This window comes from Musca domestica, unplaced genomic scaffold (assembly GCF_030504385.1).
Source record: "Musca domestica strain aabys unplaced genomic scaffold, Musca_domestica.polishedcontigs.V.1.1 9, whole genome shotgun sequence".
Classification (NCBI taxonomy): Eukaryota; Metazoa; Arthropoda; class Insecta; order Diptera; family Muscidae; genus Musca; species Musca domestica.
Window position 1 is genome coordinate 19,387,228 of NW_026712435.1, and position 25,396 is coordinate 19,412,623.

At 33.5% G+C, this 25,396-nt stretch overlaps 1 protein-coding gene across 2 annotated transcripts in view; it reads left to right on the forward strand.

The window, feature by feature from the left end:
• The window catches only part of LOC101889808 (proton-coupled amino acid transporter-like protein pathetic), a 70,365-nt gene extending 47,520 nt beyond the window's left edge, over positions 1 to 22,845 (forward strand). The window contains exons 1-8 of one of the 2 annotated variants that reach the window (XM_059131599.1): positions 14,642 to 15,040; positions 15,123 to 15,218; positions 15,313 to 15,463; positions 18,455 to 18,661; positions 18,726 to 19,177; positions 19,242 to 19,385; positions 21,691 to 21,802; positions 21,880 to 22,845. In XM_059131599.1, coding sequence (XP_058987582.1) covers positions 14,997 to 15,040; positions 15,123 to 15,218; positions 15,313 to 15,463; positions 18,455 to 18,661; positions 18,726 to 19,177; positions 19,242 to 19,385; positions 21,691 to 21,802; positions 21,880 to 22,071 — 1,398 coding nt within the window. In that variant the 5' untranslated portion in view covers positions 14,642 to 14,996 and the 3' untranslated portion in view covers positions 22,072 to 22,845. Of the gene's footprint in view, positions 1 to 14,641; positions 15,041 to 15,122; positions 15,219 to 15,312; positions 15,464 to 18,454; positions 18,662 to 18,725; positions 19,178 to 19,241; positions 19,386 to 21,690; positions 21,803 to 21,879 lie in introns of those variants that run through there. The other variant, XM_059131598.1, reaches the window with a different exon arrangement.
• The last annotated feature ends 2,551 nt before the right edge of the window (positions 22,846 to 25,396 follow it).

A 25,396-nucleotide genomic window follows, 5' to 3' on the forward strand; every position in this document is an offset into this window, starting at 1 on the left:
CAGCTCTATTTCTTCACCCAATACAGAGTTTAGTACATTTTAGTACTTTTCGAACAAGTATAGTACGTATGTCCAAAACCACCTCCATCTCAATTCCAGATAACAATATAGAATTCAATATCAAATTTTAAGATGCCAGCCCTATTCCTTTATCCAATACCAAATTTTGTACCATTTAGTACTTTTCGTACAAATATTCGACGCATTTCTAAACCACCACCAAATCTCAAACATAGATACCATCAGTAATTTAAATATTAAATTTCAGAATTTTATCTATATCGCTTCACCCAATACCAAATGTAGTACTATTTAGTATTTTTCGAATAAATTCAGTACATATTTCGGAAACCACCTCCGTATGTCCAGACTACACATAAATTTCAGATTTAAAGTACTACCAGTGCACCCAATTCCACATTGTAACAAATATAGTTCTGTTCAGTACTTTTAGTGCACTCCATTACAAAATTTTAAAATTCCAACCAAACTGTTCCAAATTTAGTACCATTTAGTACAGCTCGCACACTTAGTAAACATTCCAAAAACCAACTTCATATATCAAACTTACTTTCCAACTTTGATTTTCACATAAAAATTGATTCTCATACCAATGGTACCAAATGGTACCATTTTAGAGGTTTAGTACAATTTTAGAACTTTTCGTTTACCTTAAAGTTTGAATTTACAAAATCCCTTGGTACATCTATCCTGCACTCCATCAGTGACTTTCATTCCAAATTTCAGAATTTGTCCAATGCAAAGTAATCAATTTTTAGTACATTTGAGTACTCTTCGTACTCTTCTAGTATGAATATCCAAAAACCCAATCTTATCCAAAGTCTGGCCCTCGAGCAAAATTTCAAGTTTCTAGCATCAGCCGTTTTGTCTGGACGTTGATTCTCAGTCAGTCATTTCGCTACTCTTTAATAGTATTTAGTTACATACTTTGGGGAGAAATGTTATCACAATATTGACATATAGATGTCGTCACTGCCGTTTTTATTTCGAGATGTTAAAATTAGCATGACCTTCGATCTTATGGTTTTGGTTATAAAAGAAATATACCTTGCGCTGAGCTTTAAACACAACGAAAGCAATCCATTCTTGAAGTTTTAAGCTGAAGGTAATGAAATAAATACTAATGGCAGTTGGTGGACAGATGCATCACAATATTGACGTGTAGATGGCGTAGCTAGTGAAAGTATTAATCCGAATTATTTAAAGTTTAACTGTTGAAATACATATGGTCGTTATCTCCTGAATTTGTTGAATTGACTACGGAGATAATTTAGGCAATCCTTCGATATAGTTATGTCTTAAATGCTTAACCCAGACAGTTTAAAAAGTGAAATATATTACTGGTGTTAAAAAATTATATTCAATGGGAAACGGTTTATTTATTAGTTTCTCATTTTTCCATTACTGAATCAAGAAAAATGTAAATAAATATTGATATTTTTAAATGTGCAGCTGCAGCGAGATTAGGACAATTGTCATAATATTAACATATAGATGGCGTTCTTTTCAACCTACGTATTTATTAATCACATTATATTATATATTATATTTTACATAATTTCAGACCATTCACAACAAAATTTTTTCTAAAATACATATGAATCTTCTAATAACAACTACAAAAAACTGTCACGCAATCAATGACACATTGTCATAACTTTGCCGTTATTCATTTGATATCGGCCAATTTCGCAATTATCTTTTCTAGCGGAAATAATTTATTAAATCTATTAGATGGACAATAGTCAGTTGGGGATCAATGTATTGAATGTGGAGGGCCAGACATGACAAAACTAGATATACATATACACGCAACAATAAGTCCAACTAATAAAAGGCATTATTAAATTATTTAATTGTTTCTTAGATCATGCCATGTCTGATTCGAAAAAAATTTCTCCTTCAATTTTTTTTGTTTGTCCAAATTGGATATTAAGCTGGTAATTACTATAAAGGTTCATTTCTGTTGACTTTTTGTAGTTTATTTGTACCTATATACACACATAGTTTTTTGGAGAGAAATAATTAAACTAATCTTTAAAGTATATGGTGGAGAAATACAATTGCAAAATTTAGGATCTTGCAAATACTTTGCAATATCATCGATATCGGAGCACACGCAAGGAATATTCAGAATTACAATATGTGTTGCTTTCACTCCAACAAATATGAACATAAAATGTCACATTCGTAGGTTATGTTTTTGGTTCAATACTAATACCATAATTGTGTAATCAACTAAGCTTTTTCAGTCAATAAGCCTGATATTCATAAAGCTGAGCTGGCGAGGATTATTATACACTTAGCTATATGGCTAGAGAGGGTATATATCATTTGATACGGCAAAAACGTGCCTCATCGAAACGGTTTTAACGGTTTTAGATCCTAGGTCTATTTGAACCAAATTCGTTTCAGGACATTTTGAGTCGATCTAGCGATGTCCGTGCGTCCGCCTGGCTGTCTGGTGCGAACGACAGCTCTGGAAGGGAGTATCCAATTTGGTCCAAATTTCGTACATCGTAATATTATGAAACTTAAATCGAGTTCGGTGAATATCGGTCCACTCCTTCTGATACCACCTCCCCCACAAAATGTCAGCATTTTCAAAGAAAACAAATTACTGAACAGAAAGAGAAAGTATAATCCGATTTTGCCCCAAATATGCAAATCGTAATATTTGCATCAGTGCTAGGTCAGGTGCAAAAATTGACAATATCGGTCCACTCCATCCAGTACTTCCCACACAAAGGATTAACATTTTGGATAATTATAACTCTTATAAAGTGTGAGGTAAGTATTCGATTGCCTTCAAATTACACACATCATAATATTTTTATAAACCCAAGGTTTGGTGTGAAGATGGGTAATATCGGTGCACTCTTTCTGGTACCTTCCCCAAAAAGGGTCAAAATTTTAAATACCCATGAAGTCCAGAAAACGCGAAATTAAAATTCGATTCTATTCAGACTTAGCATATCTTATTATTTCTAATAACTTAAGGTCTGTTATAAAGATGGTAGGGATCGGACCATTCCTTCTGGTACCTCCTACACAAAGGGTCAAAGTTTTGAATAACCAATACGATTATAAAATCCGAAATAAGCATCTGGTTCTCTTCACATTTCACACATCACAATATTTTTATTAAAACAAGGTCTGGTGTAAAGATGGCATATATAGGTCCACTCGTTCTGGTACCTCCCCCACAGAGGATCAAAATTTTGAATGTGCATGTTACTCATAAAACCCGAAATTAACATCCAAATCCATTCAAGCCGGAATATTTTTCCATCAACACAAGACTGTTATAAAGTTGGGTCACCATTTTTATACCCTCCACCATTCTATGTAGGGAAATTTTATAATAGACCCGATGTCCGGCTGTCTGTCTGTTCGTCTATTGTAATAACTCTATCTTTCGATCGAATTGAGATAGAAGGCTTGTAAACTAGGCATGTTTTCATACATAAAAGTAGGCAGGTTAAATTCGTAAATGGGCCATATCGGTCCACGTTTTCGTATAGTCCCCATATTACGGTACCTCCCGATACTCGCTATTTCCTTGATTTTTGTAACATTATTCACCGGAGTTGTAAAAAAATTCATACTTAAAGTTCGCAATGGGTACTACAGACTATGACAACAAATTTCGTATGCAGATCCACGTCTTCGTATAGTCCCCATATAACGGTTTTCATTTAAGTGGTAGTTTTCGGTTTTTTTTTTTTTTGAAAATTTCCAACTTCCTTCCAACAGGTGGAGGGTATTAAAATTTCGAACCGGCCGAATTTAGCTGCTTTTTTACTTGTCAATACTATTATCTGTCATAAATTGCGAAAAAAGACGTCAGCTATTTTTTTAAAAATGATCACATATCTTATATAAAGTGAAGGAATGTGACCAATATAGTCCAAACCTAACACATAGCAATATTTATATCATATTTATTTAGGTCCGATACGAAATGGGCAATATTGGCCCATTACTTTGGAACCTACTCCATAGAGGGTTAACAATTTGAATAATCGTAACAGAAGTCAAAATATATGAGGTTATACATCTGTCGGCAGCACTGACTGATACGTTCTAACTTCTTTTAATTTTCATATCACTCCCCATATACTGCTGTAGGGTAAAATAAAAGGTCTTAATGCCGGGCATACTGTGTTGTTGTCATGACGTCTGTAGAAAATCGCACATTCCATTGACTTGCAGATCAGTTTTTCTGTAACGTCTATTCCTATGCTCACTTTGCTAAAAATATCATTGCAATTCCAATCACCGCATTTTTTCACAAATATTTGTTATTTTTCAAACCTTCAATTAGTGGTCAAATGTTAATGCTAGCTAACAACAATACACAGACTTACATATCTACTTACCTATTATAACTTACATATGTACTTATAATGGGCATTATTATTGTTTGTTATTATATTGCGGTTTTTATACCCTACAACACTATGTGTTGGGGGTATTATAAGTTTGATTGGGCCAAAAATTATGTAACACCTCGAAATATTGATTTCCCACATAGGAAAGTATATATGAATCTTCCTATCTCGCCGAGTTGAGTCGATCTAGCTATGTATGTCCGTCCGTCCGTCTGTCCGTCTGTCCGTCTGTCCATGTTAATTTGTAATCACTCTACAGGTCGCAATTATGGCCCGATCTTCACGAAATTTAGAATGGAGGTGGGGCTAGGGTCAGAATAGAACCCTATTTCTTTTGGAGATGATCGCATAATATTTAGGGGTCGAAATGGACCAAATACTGAAAAATGTCGGATTTTGCAGTAGCTATGCAGGTCGCAATTATAGACCAATCGACGCGGAATTTCGCATGTAGCTAGAGTTTAGGGCGGGGAAGAAGCCTACCAATTTGGGTGGTCATCGGATAATATTTAGCGGGTAAAATAGACCATATCTTTTGTGTTGAAAAAAATCAAAATTTTTCATTAAACCGCGAATATTTTAAATCCCGGCGAAATCACAAAGCCATCACAAAGTTAGTTCTGACCTTTACATTGATGTTATTATCCAACAAATCGGATATGTAGCAAAATATGTGCGATATATATGTCTATCAAAGGAGATATGCTTGAAAGATCTCTTATATGTCGAGAACGGCTGAACTGATTTCGACAGTTCTCATTAATTCAGAAAGGCCTCTTGGCAGGAAAGAAAAAACGTCTAAAAAAATCGCATAAAAATATCTCTCTAAAGATGAAAATATGGATTTTGTAAAATTTTCTCATATTTTTTTCATTTTTGTCATATTTTTGGCACATTTTCATTTTGAATTAAACATTTGGTAATAACAAAACAAAGTAGTTAGGATATCAGGATAACATATACAGATCGCATTTATGGCCCGATCCCTACGAAATTTTGCATGGAGATAAGATGAGGGTCACAATAGAAGCCAGATGATCGCCATATATTTAGGGGTTGAAATGGACCAAAAAACTGGTCGTAATTATCGCCCGATCCTCACGCACATTTGAATAGGAGTTACCGGACATTACAAAAGCCAAGCAGTTTTGGATGGTCATCCAAAAATATTCAATATGTGAAATAGTTTGCCATCTTTTGTAGACAAAATACGAAAATGTCCATTCCAGTGACTTTTTGGAGAGTTCACAAATACAGGAAAGACGCACTTCTGACTATTTTGTTAACGCTGATTTCGTTCAGTCAAAAACCAATAATAAATATTAATCTTTTGCCACTTCTGAGAGATTATAGGTCTTTCGGAAATATTGGTTCCAGATCTAGGAAGACCATTTACGTGCAACATCTACCAATAAATTAGAAATGAGCAAATTAGTTAAAGTTGCTATTATTCCAAAATTAGAGAACGAAACCTGGTGGTTTTCTTTTATTATTTTTTGTCACAATATCTTGTGGAATACTTTCAAGTATCTCGCCTATATAAACTGTATCGTTTATTATAGTGTTGTAGGGTATTCAACGGTCGGCCCCGCTCGACTGTAGCCTTTGCTTACTTGTTTTACATTGCCTTTTATAATTCCCTTATCAATATTTTTTTTCTAATTAATATTGTTGAAATTAAAAATAACAGTTTCATTCCCTAGCACATTCAATGAAAAAAAAGTTTTTTATGAAATATTTTTCTGAACTTTAAACTAAACGAAAATTATTATTTTCAAAACTCAAAGCTACGTATTTATTATCAGCAATTCAAACCAATATTGAATTGTTTGTTTTTGTTATTATTGTTTAGGTAGCTGTGATTTGGTATAGTCACTTTGCTGTTAGGCGTTATAAATTATCAATTATAAAACAAATGAAATGGCAATAAACTTGACATTAGAAGCGATAATCAAAAAAGTCATTAGTTAAGGCTATTCACGGAACTAATTTCTTTTTTGTTTTCAAATGAAAATAAATCCAAATATTGTTTGTAATTAAATAATTGAATCACTTCTGCCCAGAGCTCAAGAGAGTTGCACTCTCGAATTTGAGCGGTAGTACTCCTGCGGGCGAATATGCATTTCCTGTTTTTGAGTGAGAGTTAAATCGACTCGAAATTGAGTGAAATCTACTCTTGCCGAGTTCTCTTTTAGTTTTGCCATACCGAGTATTTTGTAAGTACGGGCTTACAAAAGAGGAGTAATTCGCGTACTCTAACAAAAAATTGAACAGCATGTTTCACTCCCGAGTAAAAATAAATAAATATATGCCCTACTTCTGCCTATCTCAGTCTTGCTTAAATACTCGTAGCTTTTTTGAATCGTCAAAAAGAATGTTGCTAACATATTTATTTAACTTTTTTTTAATTTGCACAATATTGATCTTTAAAAACAGTTGAAACAAATCGTAAAATATAAAGAAAATGGACATTTTCATGATGACTAACGTTTAGCACAAGGTTTTGAGCAGATCTGCCTTCTTTAGAACCTATTCTGTCTGTTTGTTGCAAGGCATTATATGTTTCATAAAGTCTTTTTCCCTTTTAATGCAAAAAATGGTATTTTATTTTTTTTTTTTAATAAAAACAAGTTAAGAAATATCAGTCGATTTTGTTAGATCTATACCCTCAGCCAATATTTGATTATTCAAATATATTTTGACTTCTGTAATGATTATTGAAATTGTTGTCACACCACATATTGGATTAATAAAAATATTGTGATACCTGTAATTTGAAGAGAATCGGGCTCTTACATCACATTTTGTAACAGTTACAATTATTCACAATTTTGACCCTTTGTGGGGGAAGTACTTGATGGAATGAACCGATATTGTCCATTTTCGCACCTGGCCAAGCTAGCACTGATGCAAATATTAGGATTTGGAAAGTTGAAGTAAAATCGGATTATCTTTTCTCTTTCTGTGCAGTAAAATATTTTTTTTTAATAATATTTGATTTTGTGGAAGATGTACCAGAAGGAGTGGACCGATATTACCCATCTCAGAACTTGACCTTAAAATCCGAAATAAGTATCCGATACTCTTCAAATTACACACATCACAATATCTTTTTTAACCCAAGGTCTGGTGTGAAGGTGGGATATATCGGTCCACTCCTTCAAGTACCACCCCCCACAGGGGGTCAAAATTTTGGCTAACCTAAAACGCGAAATTAACGTCCGATTCCATTCAGACTTGATACATCTCTATATTTCCATCAACACAAGATCTGTTATAAAGATGGTAGAGATCGCACCATTTCTTCTGGTGCCTCCCCCACATAGGGTTCAAAGGTTCAAAACCAAAAGGCTCAAAGAAAGCAAAATAAGCATCCAACTATCTTCAAATTTCACACATTCAAATATTTTTGCTAACGCAAGGTCTGTTGTGAGAGTGATATACATCTGCCAACCCCTTCTGGTACCTAACCCATAAAGTGTCACAATTTCCAATACTTATATCTGTCGTAACTTGCGAAAGAATTCGGCGATTCTTTATAACTTTCTATATCTAAATATCTTTCTTAACCAGAAATCTGATATGAATATGTAATTTATCGGAATTTATGATTTCGCCTTAAATTGGATATGAGTGTTCGGTTTCCTTCAAATTTTGCAAATACCAATATAGAACAGTGTGGCTTGTTTGTTCGGGATACCGTAGTATTTTGTTGTTGCAAAATGGTCAGGCTTTATCCCTTTATTGTTGTTTTTATAAAAACAACGTTTGTTTATTAGTGGAGAAGGATGGTAATGTTTACCAGGGGGTAAGGCAGGGAATACCTAGGTTTCGGAAAGAGCCACCAATCCTCATCAGTTCCCTTGTTTTTTGTCTGGGATATTCTCCCCAGAAGTTATTTTAAAAATAACTTCTATGACAAAAAACATTTTTTACCCAAGTGACGAGATCGTAAGCTCAATAGAAGAGGAACCAAAGAATTAAATAAAACTAAAATTCTTTTGGAAAATCTTCTAAATCTTACAACCGCACTTATAAACATTTACATCTTTGTGCGGATGTAAGATTTAGAAGATTTTCCAAAAGAATTTTATATAGTCAAAGGTATAATTTTAAAACAAATGTAAATTTATGTTTGCACAGGGTTGCCGACTCACCAAAGACATAAACCTGTAAAGATTGGACAAAATGTATATTGGCCTTTAATGTCTCGAACAGACAATAGAGGGCCGACGACATGCCAAAAATGCGTTAGAAAATTTTACAGAAATATGGCGGTAAACCGCTGAGAAAACCAACAAATATGATAGATATGGACTAAAAACACTATCCCAGAGCATTTCTGTCAGGTCATTATGATATGATGACATGACTCAAGTATACAATAAAATGCCCTTTCTTACATTATATGTCTTTGCTACCATAATACATGCACGTCCTACAACCAAAATTTCGCATTGTCCTATTAACCACATCGGTTATATTGTCATGTAAACGTATAGAGATTAAATTAATTTCAACAACATTTCAATAAATTGTATAAAGTTGCCGGAGTTTTGCCATTGTATCAAAGAAGAACTTTACAGTTTCCTACATGATGAGTTTTTGCTAATCAATTAGCATATATTTCAATCATTTAGAAAAAAATTGTCCGCCCTAAAGTGTGCTTATGAATTTATATTTAAACAAGTGATTGCATAATATCCATATGTAGATGGCGCTCGACGTAACATGGCGGGTCACACAGGAGGCAAATTAATCGTCCTACTTGGTTTCTGTAATAGTTTCCTTCGGAGGCTGATAAAATCGACGAAACTTACATAATTTGTGATTGCATTGTTTTTACAAAGGTTCGAAAAATTCAGCATTTTTCAATATTGTAGTATATTCAATATTGCTCTTTTCCTTGGGCATTGATGATCTGTCATTAATCAACTTATCATCTATCTCTTTTTATACCCTCCACCTTGGAAAGGAGGGTATATTAACTTTGTCATTCCGTTTGTAACATCCCTAAATATTCGTTTTAGACCCCCTAAAGTATATATATTCATAATCAGCATAAAATTCTAAGTCGATTTAACGATGTCCGTCTGTCTGTCCGTCTGTCTGTCTGTCTGTTGAAATCACGATACAGCCCACATTATTTGACGTAGAGCTCCAAAATTTAGCAGAGCTATTTGCATTGTGTCTAGGATGGTTGGTATTGAAAATGAGATATATCGGTCCACGTTCTGGTATAGTCCCCATATAACGGTACCTCCCGATATTCGGTATTTTGATGATTTATGCCACATTTTTTCATGGATTTGTCTTAAAATTGGTATTTGTAGGTCATAGCGGGTCCCTGAGCGTGTGGCAAAACATTGCATGTATAGGTCCACGTTGTGGTATAGCCCCCATATAAAGGTACCTCCCGATATTTGGTATTTTAGTTTTTTTTTACCACATTTTTTACCGATTTGTCTAAAAATTGGTATTTGTGGGTCATAATGGTTTCCAGCTCCGGTGGCGGAACATTGCATGTATGGGTCCATAATTTGGTATAGTCCCCATATAACGGTACCTCCCGATATTCGGTATTTTGATGATTTATGCCACATTTTTTCACGGATTTGTCTTAAAATTGGTATTTGTAGGTCATAGCGGGTCCCTGAGCGTGTGGCAAAACATTGCATGTATAGGTCCACGTTGTGGTATAGCCCCCATATAAAGGTACCTCCCGATATTTAGTATTTTAGTTTTTTTACCACATTTTTTCACGGATTTGTCTGAAAATCGGTATTTGTTGGTCATAATGGGTTCTAGCTCCGGTGGCGAAACATTGTAATTATAGGTCCAAGTTTTGGTATAGCCCCCATATATCGGTACCTCCCGATATTCGGTAATTTGATGATTTTTGTCACATTTTTTCAGGGATTTGTTCGAAAATTGGTATTTGTTGGTCATAATTGGTTCCAGCTTCGGTGGCGAAACATTGCATGCATGGGTCCATCATTTGATATAGCCCCCATATAACGGTACCTCCCGATATTCGGTATTTTGATGGTTTTTGCCACATTTTTTCACTGATTTGTCTAAAAATTGGTATTTGTGGGTCATAATGGGTTCCAGCTCCGGTGGCGAAACATTGTAATTATAGGTCCACGTTTTGGTATAGCCCCCATATAACGGTACCTCCCCATAATCGGCATTTTAATGGTTTTTGCCACATTTCTTCTAATGTTTCTTTTACCCTAAGGTGGAGGGTATTAAACGTTTGGCCCGACCGAACTTAACGTTTTTTTACTTGTTTAAATCTCATCGGATGCTACCTTGCATTCCTCTTATTTTTCCTAGCAATATACATGAATATAGAAAAAGTAGGCATCTTAACATATGCCTATGGATTTATATTTCTCAGAAAACTAGACCTCCGACTAATTTCAATATTAAGATTGCGCTTGTTACAATATATTTTTCTATATTTTACAGATTTATTTAAAATTTTTCTTGGAAACATTTCAAAGTTCATTCATTGTTTATTAACGATTCTTCTACTTTACATGAATTCTAATTCTAATAATTGAAAATATTGATTTTTTTTTTTTTTTTGGTTTGTAGTACAATTTTCTCGATAATTTTATTTTGCCAATTTCATTGAAGATACTCACAAAGTAGGTCAATCCAGCAAAAGGCTTTGATGTAAACTTATTATTATATTGAGAATTACATTTTTTTAAATGTTGATTACCAAGATTTCCCTTCATTCGACCACTCTATTGATTCTTTATTTCGTCTTACCATAGGTCAGTTAAGGTGCTATAAACTTTTCTTTTTTGTTTGGACTTTATTCAAATATAAATTGAATTTTAAACATGGATATGCTAATTTATTGAATTAGAATTCTGTTATTTTTTTCCATTTGAATACGTACGTATTTCAGATTCGCTTATGACTAAATTTTCGTTTTATAACAAAAGTGAAATTAAAAGCGAAAATACACTTAATTCATTTGTATGAATGCGAAGAGAGGGGATATTTTCATTGCCGATAAGTAAAATCATTGTTGCTACTTCGTGGGTCATGGGAATCATTAATTTTAGGAAGACGCAAACGGTTGCCGTTGAGTTCCAGAAATGTTGGACTTTAACATAGCAATTGTTTCTACTTTGCAGCATAATGGTCTGAATATGCGAGATATTTTCTTCAAAATCGAGTATTGAAATAACTGAATGATAGATTGACAGAGTATCAACACCCAGACGAAACGGTTGAAGCTAGAATCTTGCAATTTTGCACGAGGGTCAGTCTTGTTACGTACGAGTATGATGAAGCTAGGTTTTTGAAAATATTGAATATTTTGTATTGGACAAACATAATGACCTAGAATTCGGAAATTTGGAATGAGAGTCACTGGTGAAGCAGGAATGAAGGGTTTTAGAAAATTCGAACAAAAAAAAAAAGGTCACGAAAAGTTATCTAATGGTACTAAACTTCTAAAATGGTACCAATTGGTATTATGTGAACGGATAGACGTGAAATTTGGTATGACTATCAGGTTGGAAAATACGTTTGATATATGAATGTGCTTGTGGAACAGCGTACTTAGTGCTAAATTGTACTAAATTGGGAACAGTTTGGTTTAAGGGTGAACGAATGAAGCTGGAATTTTGAATTTTTGTATCGGGGTCTAATACTAAATAATACTATATTTGGCACAATTTGATGTAGGGTAAACAGATGGTATTATGGTCTATGTTCATGGTTAGCCCGGACATATGGAGGTGGTTTCGGAAATGTGTATTATAATTGTTCGAAAAGTACTGAATGATTGAATGATAATTTAATATTTGTTGAAGGGATAGAGATAAAATTCTGAAATTTAATATTTATATAACTGTTGGTATTTGAGGTTGAGCTTAGGCGGTGCTTTGGAAATGTGTCCCATATTTGTACGAAAAGTACTAAATTTGATATTGGATGAAGGAATAGAGCCGAAATCCTCAAATTTGATACTGTTGGTATCTGGAATTGAGCTATAGAGGTGGTTTTGGAAGTGTGTGTTATAATTGTACGAAAAGTACTAAATGGTACTATATTAAGCCTTGGTTGAAGAGATAGAAATAAAATTCTGAAATACTAAATTGAACTAAATTTAGTATTGAGTGAATGCAAAGAGCTGGAATCCCGAAATTTGAAATTGAGATCTCTGTTGGTATCTGGTGTTGAGATCTGCTGGAAGTTTTGCAAATTCGTACAATAACTATATGAAAAATACTAAATGGTACTAAACTTGGTCTTGATTAAATGGGTAGAGCTGAAACCGTGAAATATTATGTTGCGATAACTGTTGGTTTTTATGATTGAGATTTGAGACTGTTTTGCAAATGAGTACTAAAATTACACGATAAGTACTAAATGTTACTAAATTTGGTATTAAGTGAATGTATAGAGCTATTATCCCGACATTTGATGTTGAGGTCTTTGTTGTTATCTGGTGTTGAGATCCTGCGGTGTTTTTGCAAATAGTACTAATTTTGGGTCACTGTTGGTGTCTAAAATGGAGAGATTTAGCCGTTATATTAGAGTCTACACGACGACGTGGACCCACATTGGCAACTTTTGTCATAAGCCATTACCATATTCAAATGCGAAACAAGATAACCAGACAATTTTCTGTCATAGGTTCCTTTACGAACTTAAAATACCAAATTTGAAACAATTCCTGTGAATAATGTCTCTAAAATCCTCAAAATACCCAATATCGGGAGGTGTCGTTATATGGGGGCTATACGAAGACGTGGACCTGCACAGGCAATTTTCTGTCCTAGGCTGAACACTCCACTGTGAACTTTAAATACAGAATTTGAATCATTTCCGGCGAATAATGTCGCTTAAATCACCATAATACCGAAAATAGGGAGGTACCATTATATGGGGGCTATAACAAAACGTGTACCTACATGGCCCATTTTCAATACCAAAAGTCTTGCAGACATAATATACATTTGAGTAAAATTTTATCAACCTACTTCATTTCGTTCGGAAGCTAGAGTGATTTCCACAGACGGACATCCCTTAGTCGACATACAATTTTATGCTGATCAAGAATATATATACTTTGTGGGGTCTAAAATGTATATTTCGAGGTGTTACAAAAGGAATGACAAGCTTAATATACCCTCTATATATGGTGGAGGGTAAAAAAGGCCCTTCTTGCTGACGAAGTTGAGAGCTCTTCCTAGTTTTGATATAAGAAAAAAAAACACAAAATATATTTTCAAAAAATTGCCAGTACGATAAATTTTCCAGTTACCATCCCCTTACCTTCCTCTCCTACGAACAAATACTTTCAAATTCGGGGTATTTGGTTATGGTTGTGCCTTCAGTATTCTGCAGTGTTATTGAAATTGACATTGTTAGTTTTGTAATTCATGCACACCCCCTATATAAATACGCCTATACATCGGTACCTTTTTTTTAATTTAAAAGCTGTATTCATTTCTATGGCCAACACTGTACCATCGAATGAATTTCTTATGTATGCGCCTAAAAGTATGCTTTAAATTATTGATAGTCCATTGCAGCTCAGTGTTTACATTGACAGTGAAACTATTGCTGCCTTAGAATGCGCGTATGTCGTTCGCATTACATATTTGGAGTATATTGACTTGTGTCGAATTACCGTTTCTATTGTTACAACCAAATTCTTCCACAAATGGTAATAGAAACCCACCAATGATAACTGATTCCAACTAAATACAACAGCGACATGCAGTACAAAAGCTGATGCAATGGAAATGTTCAATGCAGTCAGTCAGTCATACGGTGAAAGGAGAGAATACTGTGTGTTTAGGTGCTTCCATTTGCAGTTTTTTTTTTTTACTGACCAGACATGCATACGTACACACATACCACATTCTTTACCGTTCCATGCAACAAATGCTGAATCGGCATTTTGCACACAGTGTTTGGAAGTAGTTAAATTGAGCGTTTTGTAAGGTTTATGGAAAATTTTCCTAAATTTAGAAATTTAAGAATATTATTCCAATCAATAGTTTTTTGACATTTTTATTTTTTTGATTGTAAATTAAAAATAATGGGCCAAAGAGGGGAAGAGCTTTGCTAATAACCGCCTGTGAACAAAATGTTGGCGGCGAGTTAAGAAGAAGACGCTTTGCGCTGGATCGTTTTTTATTTTGTAATTTAATTGAAGCCTGAAATTTGAAACTGCCAACGCACACACAGACTGGCCGATCAACTAGCCAAGCAATTAATGTTGTTGCTGCTGCTAACGCTGCTGCCATTTGTGACAACAATTGAATGTTGCTCGTTCGCTAAACTCAATGGTCTGGTGTGGTGTTTTTTTGATCGTGTTGCTACAGCTTGTTGATAATTCAAAAGAATTTCACTACAAATTTAGCCATCGGAGAAGATAGTTGGTCATTTCAAGCTGCAGCCCTGATATTCTCTTAAAAGGAAATTGTCTTGCCTTTGCTAGGCATCAGTTGTCGTTAAGGTTTCTCAGAGTTAAGTTGGACGAAAAAAAAAACGGGAATTCGACAGAAATAAATAAAAACAAAATAACAATATTAAAACATGGCAAAAATGAATGAATCCTTAAACGAACCCATGGAATTAAGGCAGGTTTTGCGTTGTCAATCTTTTTTTTTTCAAAAATTTTGAAAAATATAATAATTTTTATTCCTTTTCTTTCTGTTACAGATACAAAATCCAGCCGCGTAAAGATGCTGAACAGGCTGCCTTGAATCAAACAGATTATGATCCATTTGCTGACAGACAAAATGAACATCCCACAACGTAAGTTTCTTCTGTCGTTTCCCCATTGATTTGAGGGTTATGAAATTTTAATATTTGAAATTGAATATTGAGTTTTTCTTATTTTCTTTTCCAGTGACAGTGAAACGTTGACGCATTTGCTGAAAGCCTCTCTGGGTACTGGCATTTTATCCATGCCCATTGCTTTTATGTACTCTGGTATTATAATGGGTATTTTTGCAACAATAGTAACCGCCTTCATCTGTACACATTGCAGTTATATTTTGGTAAGTTTTAAAATTAGATTGTGACAAAACTTATGGTGAAACATAAATTATTCAAAAATAACCGCGGTCTATGTGACAATGTAAAAAAAAAAAACAATTTCATTAATTTTGAAATTCCCAGCTATAAAACATTTGAAATGACGTGCGTACTTTTCCCAAGACGCATGTGAAATTGCATAAAAATTCGCCGACAAATATTTTTATCATTACAACGCAATTGATATTTAATAATTTAATCGAGTTCTTTAAAAAACAACAACAAACACACAATGGAAGAATTTAAAAAATGTGTAAAAGTGTCTAATATCACCTGGACCGAATCTCACATACCATTGTTGATAAACTCCTTCAGACCATTGTGAATGATAGCATTTACAACTAGTAAAGATGTTGTTAAATTCGTTCCGTCATAAACAAATCGCGAAGCTTTTATTTATTAAAATGAGTGCCTCTTTTATGTAAAGATCAGATTTGGATGTTATTTTTTTAGATTTGAAATAGAGGGGTAGAATACTCAATATCTTCAATACCTCAAAAATAGTAAGAATTGATTGGTACTATTTTTACTTGATTTTCGCCTAAAAGTATGCTCGTGCTTTGCTCGGATTGTCAAGTCTTCCCCACAGAGGACACTCGTAAAAGACATTAGCACCGTTACCGTACTTTTTATACCCTACACTATATATGTCTTTTTGCATTTGTTTGTAACATGGAGAAAGAAGCGAGATAGACCCATAGTTACTGTTGAGGATCTTCGTAGAATCACTTTCTGGGTCGATTTAAGCATGTCAGTTTGTCTTTCCGTCCGTCCGTCTGTCCTTGTATTTTTGTGAACAAACTGCATGTCTCCTTTATTGTCCGATGGAGATGAAATTTGGTCCATGGATAAACCCTATTGAAATTGGCGAGAATCGGTTCAAATTTAGATATAGCTCTCATATATATCTTTAACCGATTTCGGGTTAATTATGCACCAAATAGACAATATCAGTCTAAATGACCTGAATTTTGGCACATCGGATTTAATTCAGTCTAGAAACAAGGACTTCAAATTTGGGTAAAATTTCGGGTCAGATGTTGCTATAGCTCCTATATATATGTTTCATCCCGATTAGCGTCTTAATTCTACAACAATGATCTTTGGTACCAGATATCAGATGCAGCTCAGAAATACCTCTGTCAAATTTTATCGAGATTGGATCAGTTCATAGCACCCATGTATATCTTTAACCGATTTCAGGTTTTTTGTGCACCAAATGCCTAATATCAGCCCAAATGGATTGAATTTTGGCACTTCCGACTGAATTCATCAATGGTAAAAATATTTATTTATTCATTTTTTAATTATTTTACACATTTCATTCATTGATTGCCATCCCAGCTGTCACTGCATCCTGTTGCCTTGATACCTAGATGCTTTCTTTCCCCTTATTTGAGCTTCTGTATCTCCTCCACTTATTCTTCACTTCTGTTGAATTCCTGCAACTTTTTGACGCCTCCATTCTGAAATGAGATTGAAATAATTTATACTACAGATTCCCAGATTTATTATTCATCATTACCTTAGAGTTTCGTCCGGAAATGGGTCCTAAATTCGCGTGATTTTGATTTTAACCAAAGAAAATAATTTTTTGTTGACAATTTTCACCAAAAAAATCAAAACAAATTTGTCAACAAAGGACAGACTTGAGAAAAGTTTGTGCAAAAAAGTGTTTCTCAAGCATTGTTGAAAAATTCTTATGATAAACTATTTTCATAATATTATTCTCAAGCTGTATTGTATTTTTGGTATGTTGGGAAATTGTACAATTTTGTGATAAAACTGTATTGTCCTACAATTTTAGATTCAACTCTGTAGAATAACCCCGAATTCCATTCTTGTAAACAAAACCAACTGTTGCATATTTAACTTTGTTGTGCAAAATTGTTGCTTCCTATCTTTATTCGTTTTGACTCTAGCGCGATTACATTAGACGGACGGACTGGCAGGGCTACATTTAGAATTATACGCTGATCAAGAATATATATATATATATATATATATATATATATATATATATATATATATATATATATATATATATATATATATATATATATATATATATATATATATATATATATATATATATATATATATATATATATATATATATATATTCTTGATCAGCGTATAATTCTAAATGTAGCCCTGCCAGTCCGTCCGTCTAATGTAATCGCGCTAGAGTCAAAACGAATAAAGATAGGAAGCAACAATTTTGCACACCAAAGTTAAATATGCAACAGTTGGTTTTGTTTACAAGAATGGAATTCGTATAGCCCCCATATATCGGTACCTCCCCATATGCGACGGTTTGATGATTTTAGCTACATTATTCACCGAATTGTTTCTTCGTATAGACCATAATATAACGGCTATATTCGGTATTTTTAAGATTTTAACGGATTTATTTATTAATTTATTTTTTGTTTTTCGAAAATTTCGAAATTTGTTCCAAATGGTGGAGAGTATTCCAAGTTCGGCCCCGCCGAACTTACTGCTTTTTACTAGTTTTTATTTAAATACACGTGTCTATCCATATATCAAGAAACGTGGTATAAATCAATTCCGCATATATTTTATATTTATATTTTCTTGCATTTTTTCATATCGGCAGAGCTAAAATGCGGCAACTCGAAACCAACTACGTAACAACATTTTGTTCTTAAGTTTAAATTTCACATCACAATATGTGGTGTTATCTATTTTTTCAATGCATACCAATTATTGATGTTAATATGAAAAATAAAATTAAAAAAATGCTATCCACATTAGCTGATGTAATGTGAAACTATTTTTTGATTACATATTCTGGCAGGGAAATTGAACCAAATTCTTTTTATAATTTTGCAAAATTGCATTTATTTATTTTTATTTTTTTAAGTTTACATATTCTCTTTTTATGCCTATTGTTTTTATTCATGCTTCCATTTTCTTTCGTGTCATTTCAGGTGAAATGTGGCCACAAACTGTATTACAAGACACGGCGTTCACAAATGAGTTTTGCCGAAATTGCTGAAGTTTCATTTCAAAATGGTCCCAAATGGTGTCGTGGTTTTGCACCGGTAGCAAAATTCTCTATTTTGTTTGGCTTGTTCCTAACCTATTTCGGTACCTGTTCAGTGTACACTGTCATTGTGGCTAAGAATTTCGAACAGGTAAATATAGTTTGGAAAATTGTTGTCCATTACTTTTACTAATTGGTTTTAATTTCCCTTATAGGTCTTAAATCACTGGACCGGAACTGAAGTTTCGCTACGCATGCTCATCTCTTGTTTACTCATACCCTTGATTTTGCTCTCATGGATCCCCAATTTGAAATATTTGGCACCCGTTTCCATGATTGCCAATGTTTTTATGGGTTTGGGTCTGGGCATTACCTTCTACTATTTGGTACAGGATTTACCCTCCATTGAAACCAGAAATTATTTCCAAATGTCAACACTACCGGCATTCTTCTCGATAACCATTTTCGCCATGGAAGCCATTGGTGTGGTTATGCCATTGGAAAATAATATGGAAAATCCACGTCACTTCTTGGGCATTTGTGGTGTTCTCAGCCAGGGTATGTCTGGTGTCACCTTGATTTATATGTTTTTGGGTTTCTTGGGCTATTTGCGATATGGTGAAGGTACCGAAGAAAGTATTACCTTGAATTTGCCTGTTCATGAATGGTAAGGTGTTTGGAGTATACTCAAATGTTTCAATGTAAAATTTGTTTTGTTTTCCCGATTTTAGGCCTGCCCAAGCTGTTAAGGTTTTGATTGCTTTGGCTGTATTCTGTACATTCGGTTTACAGTTCTATGTCTGCCTGGAAATTGTATGGGATAGTATTAAGGAAAAATGTACCAAACGTCCAATATTGGTCAACTATGTTTTAAGGTAAGCTTAAATATTTGATTTCACTTTGAATTGAATCTTTGTAAAATTCAAATATGATGAAATAGACTTTACTTTTGGTCTGTTCCAGAACTGCAAGAATGTAAAAGTTTTTACTAGGAAACCCGAGTTTCCCTTTATGGTATCGAAAAATATTGCAAAACTAGTAGATTCTTGCATGTACAGGAACAGAGAATTTGTTTGTAAAATTTAGATGCAAAATGCTAACCATTGAGGATCTTCATAGAATTATTTTCTGAGTCGATTTATGCATGTCAGTCCGTCTGTCCATGTATTTTTGTGAACAATATGCAGATTTCATTTATTATCCGATTGAGATGAAATTTTCCAAACAATATTTGTTTCGCGGAAGGACGAATTCTATTGAAATTGGTGAGAATCGGTTCAAATTTAGACATAGCTTCCATATATATAGGGTGAGATAAAAAAACTGCAACAAAGTCAAAAGCCATAATTTTTACATTTTTTTTTTTTAAATTTTATTGAATGAAAGCCAAAAATGCCGGAAATAGCAACAAATTTTAGAATAAGCTTAGATTTGTTCGAATTGGTCATCTTTGGCACTTTGCTCTGCGGTATTTTGGCCCATTTCCGGCGAAGCGCTTGCTTGAGATGATCGAGACTTTGGTATTTTTTAGTGCCAACCTTGCTTTCCAAAATACTCCAGACACAATAGTCCAACGGATTGATATCCGGAGATTTTGGTGGCCATTGTGCGCTGGAAATGATGCGAGGAACCTCATTTTGTAACGATTCTTGGGTGGTGCGTACTGAGTGCCAATGGTGCTGAGTCCTGTTGGAATGTCCAAGGTCTGCGGCCAAAATTTTTGCGTGCCCAAGGCATTAATACACCCTCCAGAATATTTTTGCGATAATATTCGGCATTTATTTTGATGCCACGGTCGATTAATACGATCGGAGAGCGACCATCGGTTGTTATGGCGGCCCACACCATCACCATGGCAAGCGCTTGAGTTCTGGTGGCAATTCATTTTGTTTGTTTACAAACTGCTGGACAACGATTGTTTTCTCATCGGAGAAAACAGAATTCGGCAGTTCAACACTTTAGGCCAAGCGAAGCAACTCTTTAGCTCTTTTGAGTCTATTTTCTATCTGTTGCGGTGTGAGTTCTTGTACTTTTTGGAATTTTAACGGCTTTACTCCGACCTCATTTTTTAAATATTTGCCGAATGGAATATTGCGATATGTTCAGCTCACGACCTTATTTCGCCACTGCTACGCATGTTTCGTTCAAGTCGCTTCTTTACTTTTCGAACCATTTCTGCTGATGTTACTGTTTTTTCCGTCCACTTCCTTGACGTCGGGCTACGCTACCAGTATCACGGTAACGAGCGATGGTACGAGACACAAAAGATTTATTCACATTTAAACGCTGGAGTGCTCTAACGATAGCCACAATTTTGGGTTTCCAAGCAAATATAAAGAAATCACACTATCAAGCTTAAATTCCATCACGAATAACTTTTTTTCTGGAAATTTCTCACCAAAATGCTTTTGTACGCTTGTAAACAAAATAATGAGCTGTCACTGGAAAAATTTTAACAGCTGTCGGACGAGTGGTTTGGAAATGACAGCAGTCTGAAGTTGGTTGCAGTTTTTTCATGTGACCCTGTAATAGTCATAATTCCGAGGTACAATTAAATGGGAATTGTAGGAAAACCTGGATATATAAAGACAAGGTTGTGCCACAGGAGGTAGACGCCAATATAAACTGTGAATACCGACTTTTAAACTAATACGTTAAAAGGTTTGGCTAAAATCGTTAAAATACCGAAATGGAGAGGTACAATTATATGGGACCTATATGAATATGTTGACCAATATAGCTCGTCTTCGAAGTTGACCTGACTGCAGACAAAAGACAAGTCTGTGCAAATTTTTAGCTTCCTATCACATGCCGTTTGGACTCTAGCGTGATTACAACAGAAGGTGGGAAAGACATGGCTAAATCGACTTAGAAACTCTGATCAAAAATATATATAGTTTGTTAGGTCTATTTCCATGAGTTACAAACGGAATGACAAACTTAATATATCCTCCATACTATGTAGAGGTATAAAAATACAGAATTACAATTGCAGATGTGTATCCTTTAAAATACATATTTGTTTTGGTCTCAACATTGGATATTTTAATATTGTTACACACTATTAGGGTAGCCTAATTTTGAAAGTTATCGAATGTTAGGCCCTACCCGATTCACATAAAAATTATAATCTTTATATAAAATTAATGTTTTTTAATTTCTAAATCTCTTTATTTTTAGAACTGTCTTGGTAACCGCTGCTGTAGTTTTGGCTGTGTCAGTACCTACAATAGCTCCATTTATGGGTCTTATTGGTGCCTTCTGCTTCTCCATTCTTGGTCTGATATTCCCCGTAAGTTGTGAAATATTTAAAATAATTATTTTTCAAAGCAAATTATAACAAAAAACCTTCCTCTCTCCACCACACAGGTTTTCATTGAGATGGTCACACATTGGGACACTGGATTTGGTGCATACAACTGGATTGTATGGAAAAATATTGTCATCTTTTTGTGTGGCATTGCTGCCTTAGTATTCGGCTCGAATAGTGCCATTGCTGATATTATGAAATTGTATTCAGATGATACGAGTGCAGCCCCAGTTGCTGGTGGAATATCATAAGAAAACCCGAAAACTCCAAAGTTGTAAAAAAGCAAAGATGTTATTTACAAAATGAATCTAGTATTTGGTGCAAAATGCTATTTTTTAGAATATTATTATCGAAGAAGTGGAAGAAGAAAACAAAAGACACTTAATATTGAGAAGCTTTTTTGTGTTGTTTATATAACTGCTCCCTAACTATTGTTAGTGGAATATCTCTGGAGCTTAAATTACATATATATATAAACTTGCACATAGCAATATCAAGACAAAAAAATATAACAACATCTATTATTTTTTTTTTTAACAAAATGTTTTATGTATACAAAACAACAACAACATTGTGCACGCTTTTTGTAAGATATCTTTAAGAAGAACCACATCTACCGCAACTACATAATTAAGAAAATCCTGCATGATCTTTTTAAGAATATTTTCTCTAAACGAAACAGTGCCTTTATTTTTATATAAAACTCTGTTTCCTTTGTTTTGTAGTAACAACAAAATTATATGAATAGAATATATATATAAAACAAAATGGAGAAAAAATTTAGAAATTTAATATTATATTTATTAATTATCGTTTTTATTTTCGCTCTTTTTTTAATTCTATTTTATCTTTGTTAATTATGTTCCAAAGATAATGTTCTATTTTGTATTGCTCTTTGCCTGCTCTTTTTCGTATTAGACTTTAGTCTAGTGAAATAGAATAGAAGTTTATATATTTTATGTAATATTTAATTGCAGAAGATTTATTTTGTTTTATACATTTTTTTCTTTATCTCTATTTTTTTTTTTTTTAAATACCTCAATTTTTTATTTATAAATTTAAAAATTTATTGTAACAATCTCAGAATCAAAATCAAGTAGGAATTTTTGATACAATTTCGGGATTTAAAAATACAGAATCGAAGGAACTTATAAATAGCATTTATTTTCCAATAACTTTTTTAAGAGTTGTATTATTGATATCGAAATCGAATGTATACAAGAAGTGTCCTTTGATTCTTAATATTTAAAAAAAAAATCCATACCATTAAACATACAAATATTTTTGATTAATTATCAGTGGTTTTTATTTTGTTTTTTTAATTTGCAAATTTGTTTTTTTTAATCAATCTATTTAGTTAAACAATAATTGTTTGTAAATCTTAAACAAAATAGTACTCATCAAATTTATAAAAAGAAAAACTAAATATATTATTTTTATTTATTTTTTACACAAAAACATGGGTTTTATTTAAGTGGATTTAATAACAAAAGAGTTGGGAGGGGTCGGTTTTATGGCTCCCTATATCATTTTGGGTATCTATGAATTAATGTTTATAAATTTTGTCGTATTTAATATTTTTATATGGTAAATATTTTTAAAACATTTAAAAAAAAAATTCTTTAAATGATCCACTGAAATGCAAAGTATTAATTTCGGTTGGGTTGGAAAATACAGCAAAAGTATTTGATATTGAATAATCATCCTCCAGTTAAAACCCGTATTCCAAGGTAAATAAAAAATAGTTTTCAATTCTTGCTATGCGATCGATGCATAAATTTTTATTTGAGTAACCTTTACTTAAAAATTAACAAATATATTGACTAGTACTTACACTCACTAGCAAGTACCCGGTACTTCGTCAGCGAAAAGATTCATTCCAACAGTTCGTATTAGGACTAAAAATTTACAATTTGTTCAATTTGATAACGTTTTTTAATCAAAACTTTATACATCGTACTAAATTTTCAGATTTTCAGGGTTTTATATATGTATTATTCAAGTCTTTGCTTTTTCGGATAGAATAATAGGAAAATGTTTAACTTTTACCCCACAAAGTCTTCAAAATTTTCAATTTTGACATTTACCGAAGATGATATTAGTAAACCCATTGCACAATGGACCCACATCCAATTTTTCTCTCCAAAACTATTTCATTGTCTCCATATGTAATCCCCTAGAAACCAACATTGACCTTAATGTCAAATTTCAGAATTCCCTCTCTATTCGTTCTCTCAATACCAAATATAGAAGCATTTAGATCTTTTCGTACAGTTAAAGTACGTATTTTAAAAACAAACTCCACAGACACAAAAAGTGAATCTGTATCAACTTCAGGATTTCAACTCTATTCCTTTACCCAATACCAAATCTAGAACTTTTCGTACAGTTCAATATCAAATTTCGCGGTCTCATCCCTGTCCATTCACCCAATACCAAATTCAGTACACATATCCAAAACAATCTTCGTATCTTAACCACAGACACCAAAAGTGACATCTGTATCAAGTTTAAGGATTTCAATTCTTTTCCTTTTCCCAATACCAAATTTAGTACTTTTAGTGCAATTACTTTAGGACAATTTCCAAAAACCCCAACACATCTCAATCGCAGATACGAAGAGAGACCTCAGTATCAAATTTCGTGATTCTAGCACTATAACAAATTTGGTACCATTTAGTACTTTTGGAATAATCATAGTACACATTTCTAAAATCACCTCCATATCTCAATTCCATTTAACAACAGAGACCTCAATATCAAATTTGAGGTGTCCAGCCCTATTCCTTCACCCAATACCGAATTTAGTACCATTTAGTACTATTCGAATAACTATTGTCCATATTTCCAGAATCACCTCCATATTTTAACAACAGACAACAAAAGTGATATCTATATCAAATATTTAATTTCTATTCCTTCACCCAATACCAAATTTATTACCACATATTTCGTACTTTTCGTAAAATCATGGTACGTATTTCCTTATCTCAATTATAGATACCGACAGAGACCTCAACATCAAATTTAAGGCTTCCAGCGCTATCCCTTCACCCAATAAGAAATTTAGTACTTTTCGTACAATTATAGTACACATCTCCTCCTCCATATCTCAACTCTAGATACAAACAGAGACTTCAATATCAAATTTGAGGCTTCCAGTCCTATCACTTCACCCAATACCAAATTTAGTACCATTTAGTACTTTCTTAGCCACCAACACCAAAAGTGACCTCTCAACAAAATTGCAGGATTTCATCTCTATTGCTTCACCTAATATCAAATTTTGTACCAATTAGTACTTTTCGTACAATTGTAGAACACATTTCTAAAACTCCTCCATATCTCAATTTCACATAAAAACAGTTATCTAAATATCAAAAGTTTTATCTCAACCCCTTCACCCAATAACCAATTTAGTATCACTTTAGTACTTTTCGAACAATTATAGTACACATTTCCGGAACCACCTCCATATGTCCAGGCTACACATGAACAACGGCCCTAATTTCAAATTTCAAGCACTATCTGTTCAACCAATACCGAATTTTACCAAATATAGTAATATATATTGCT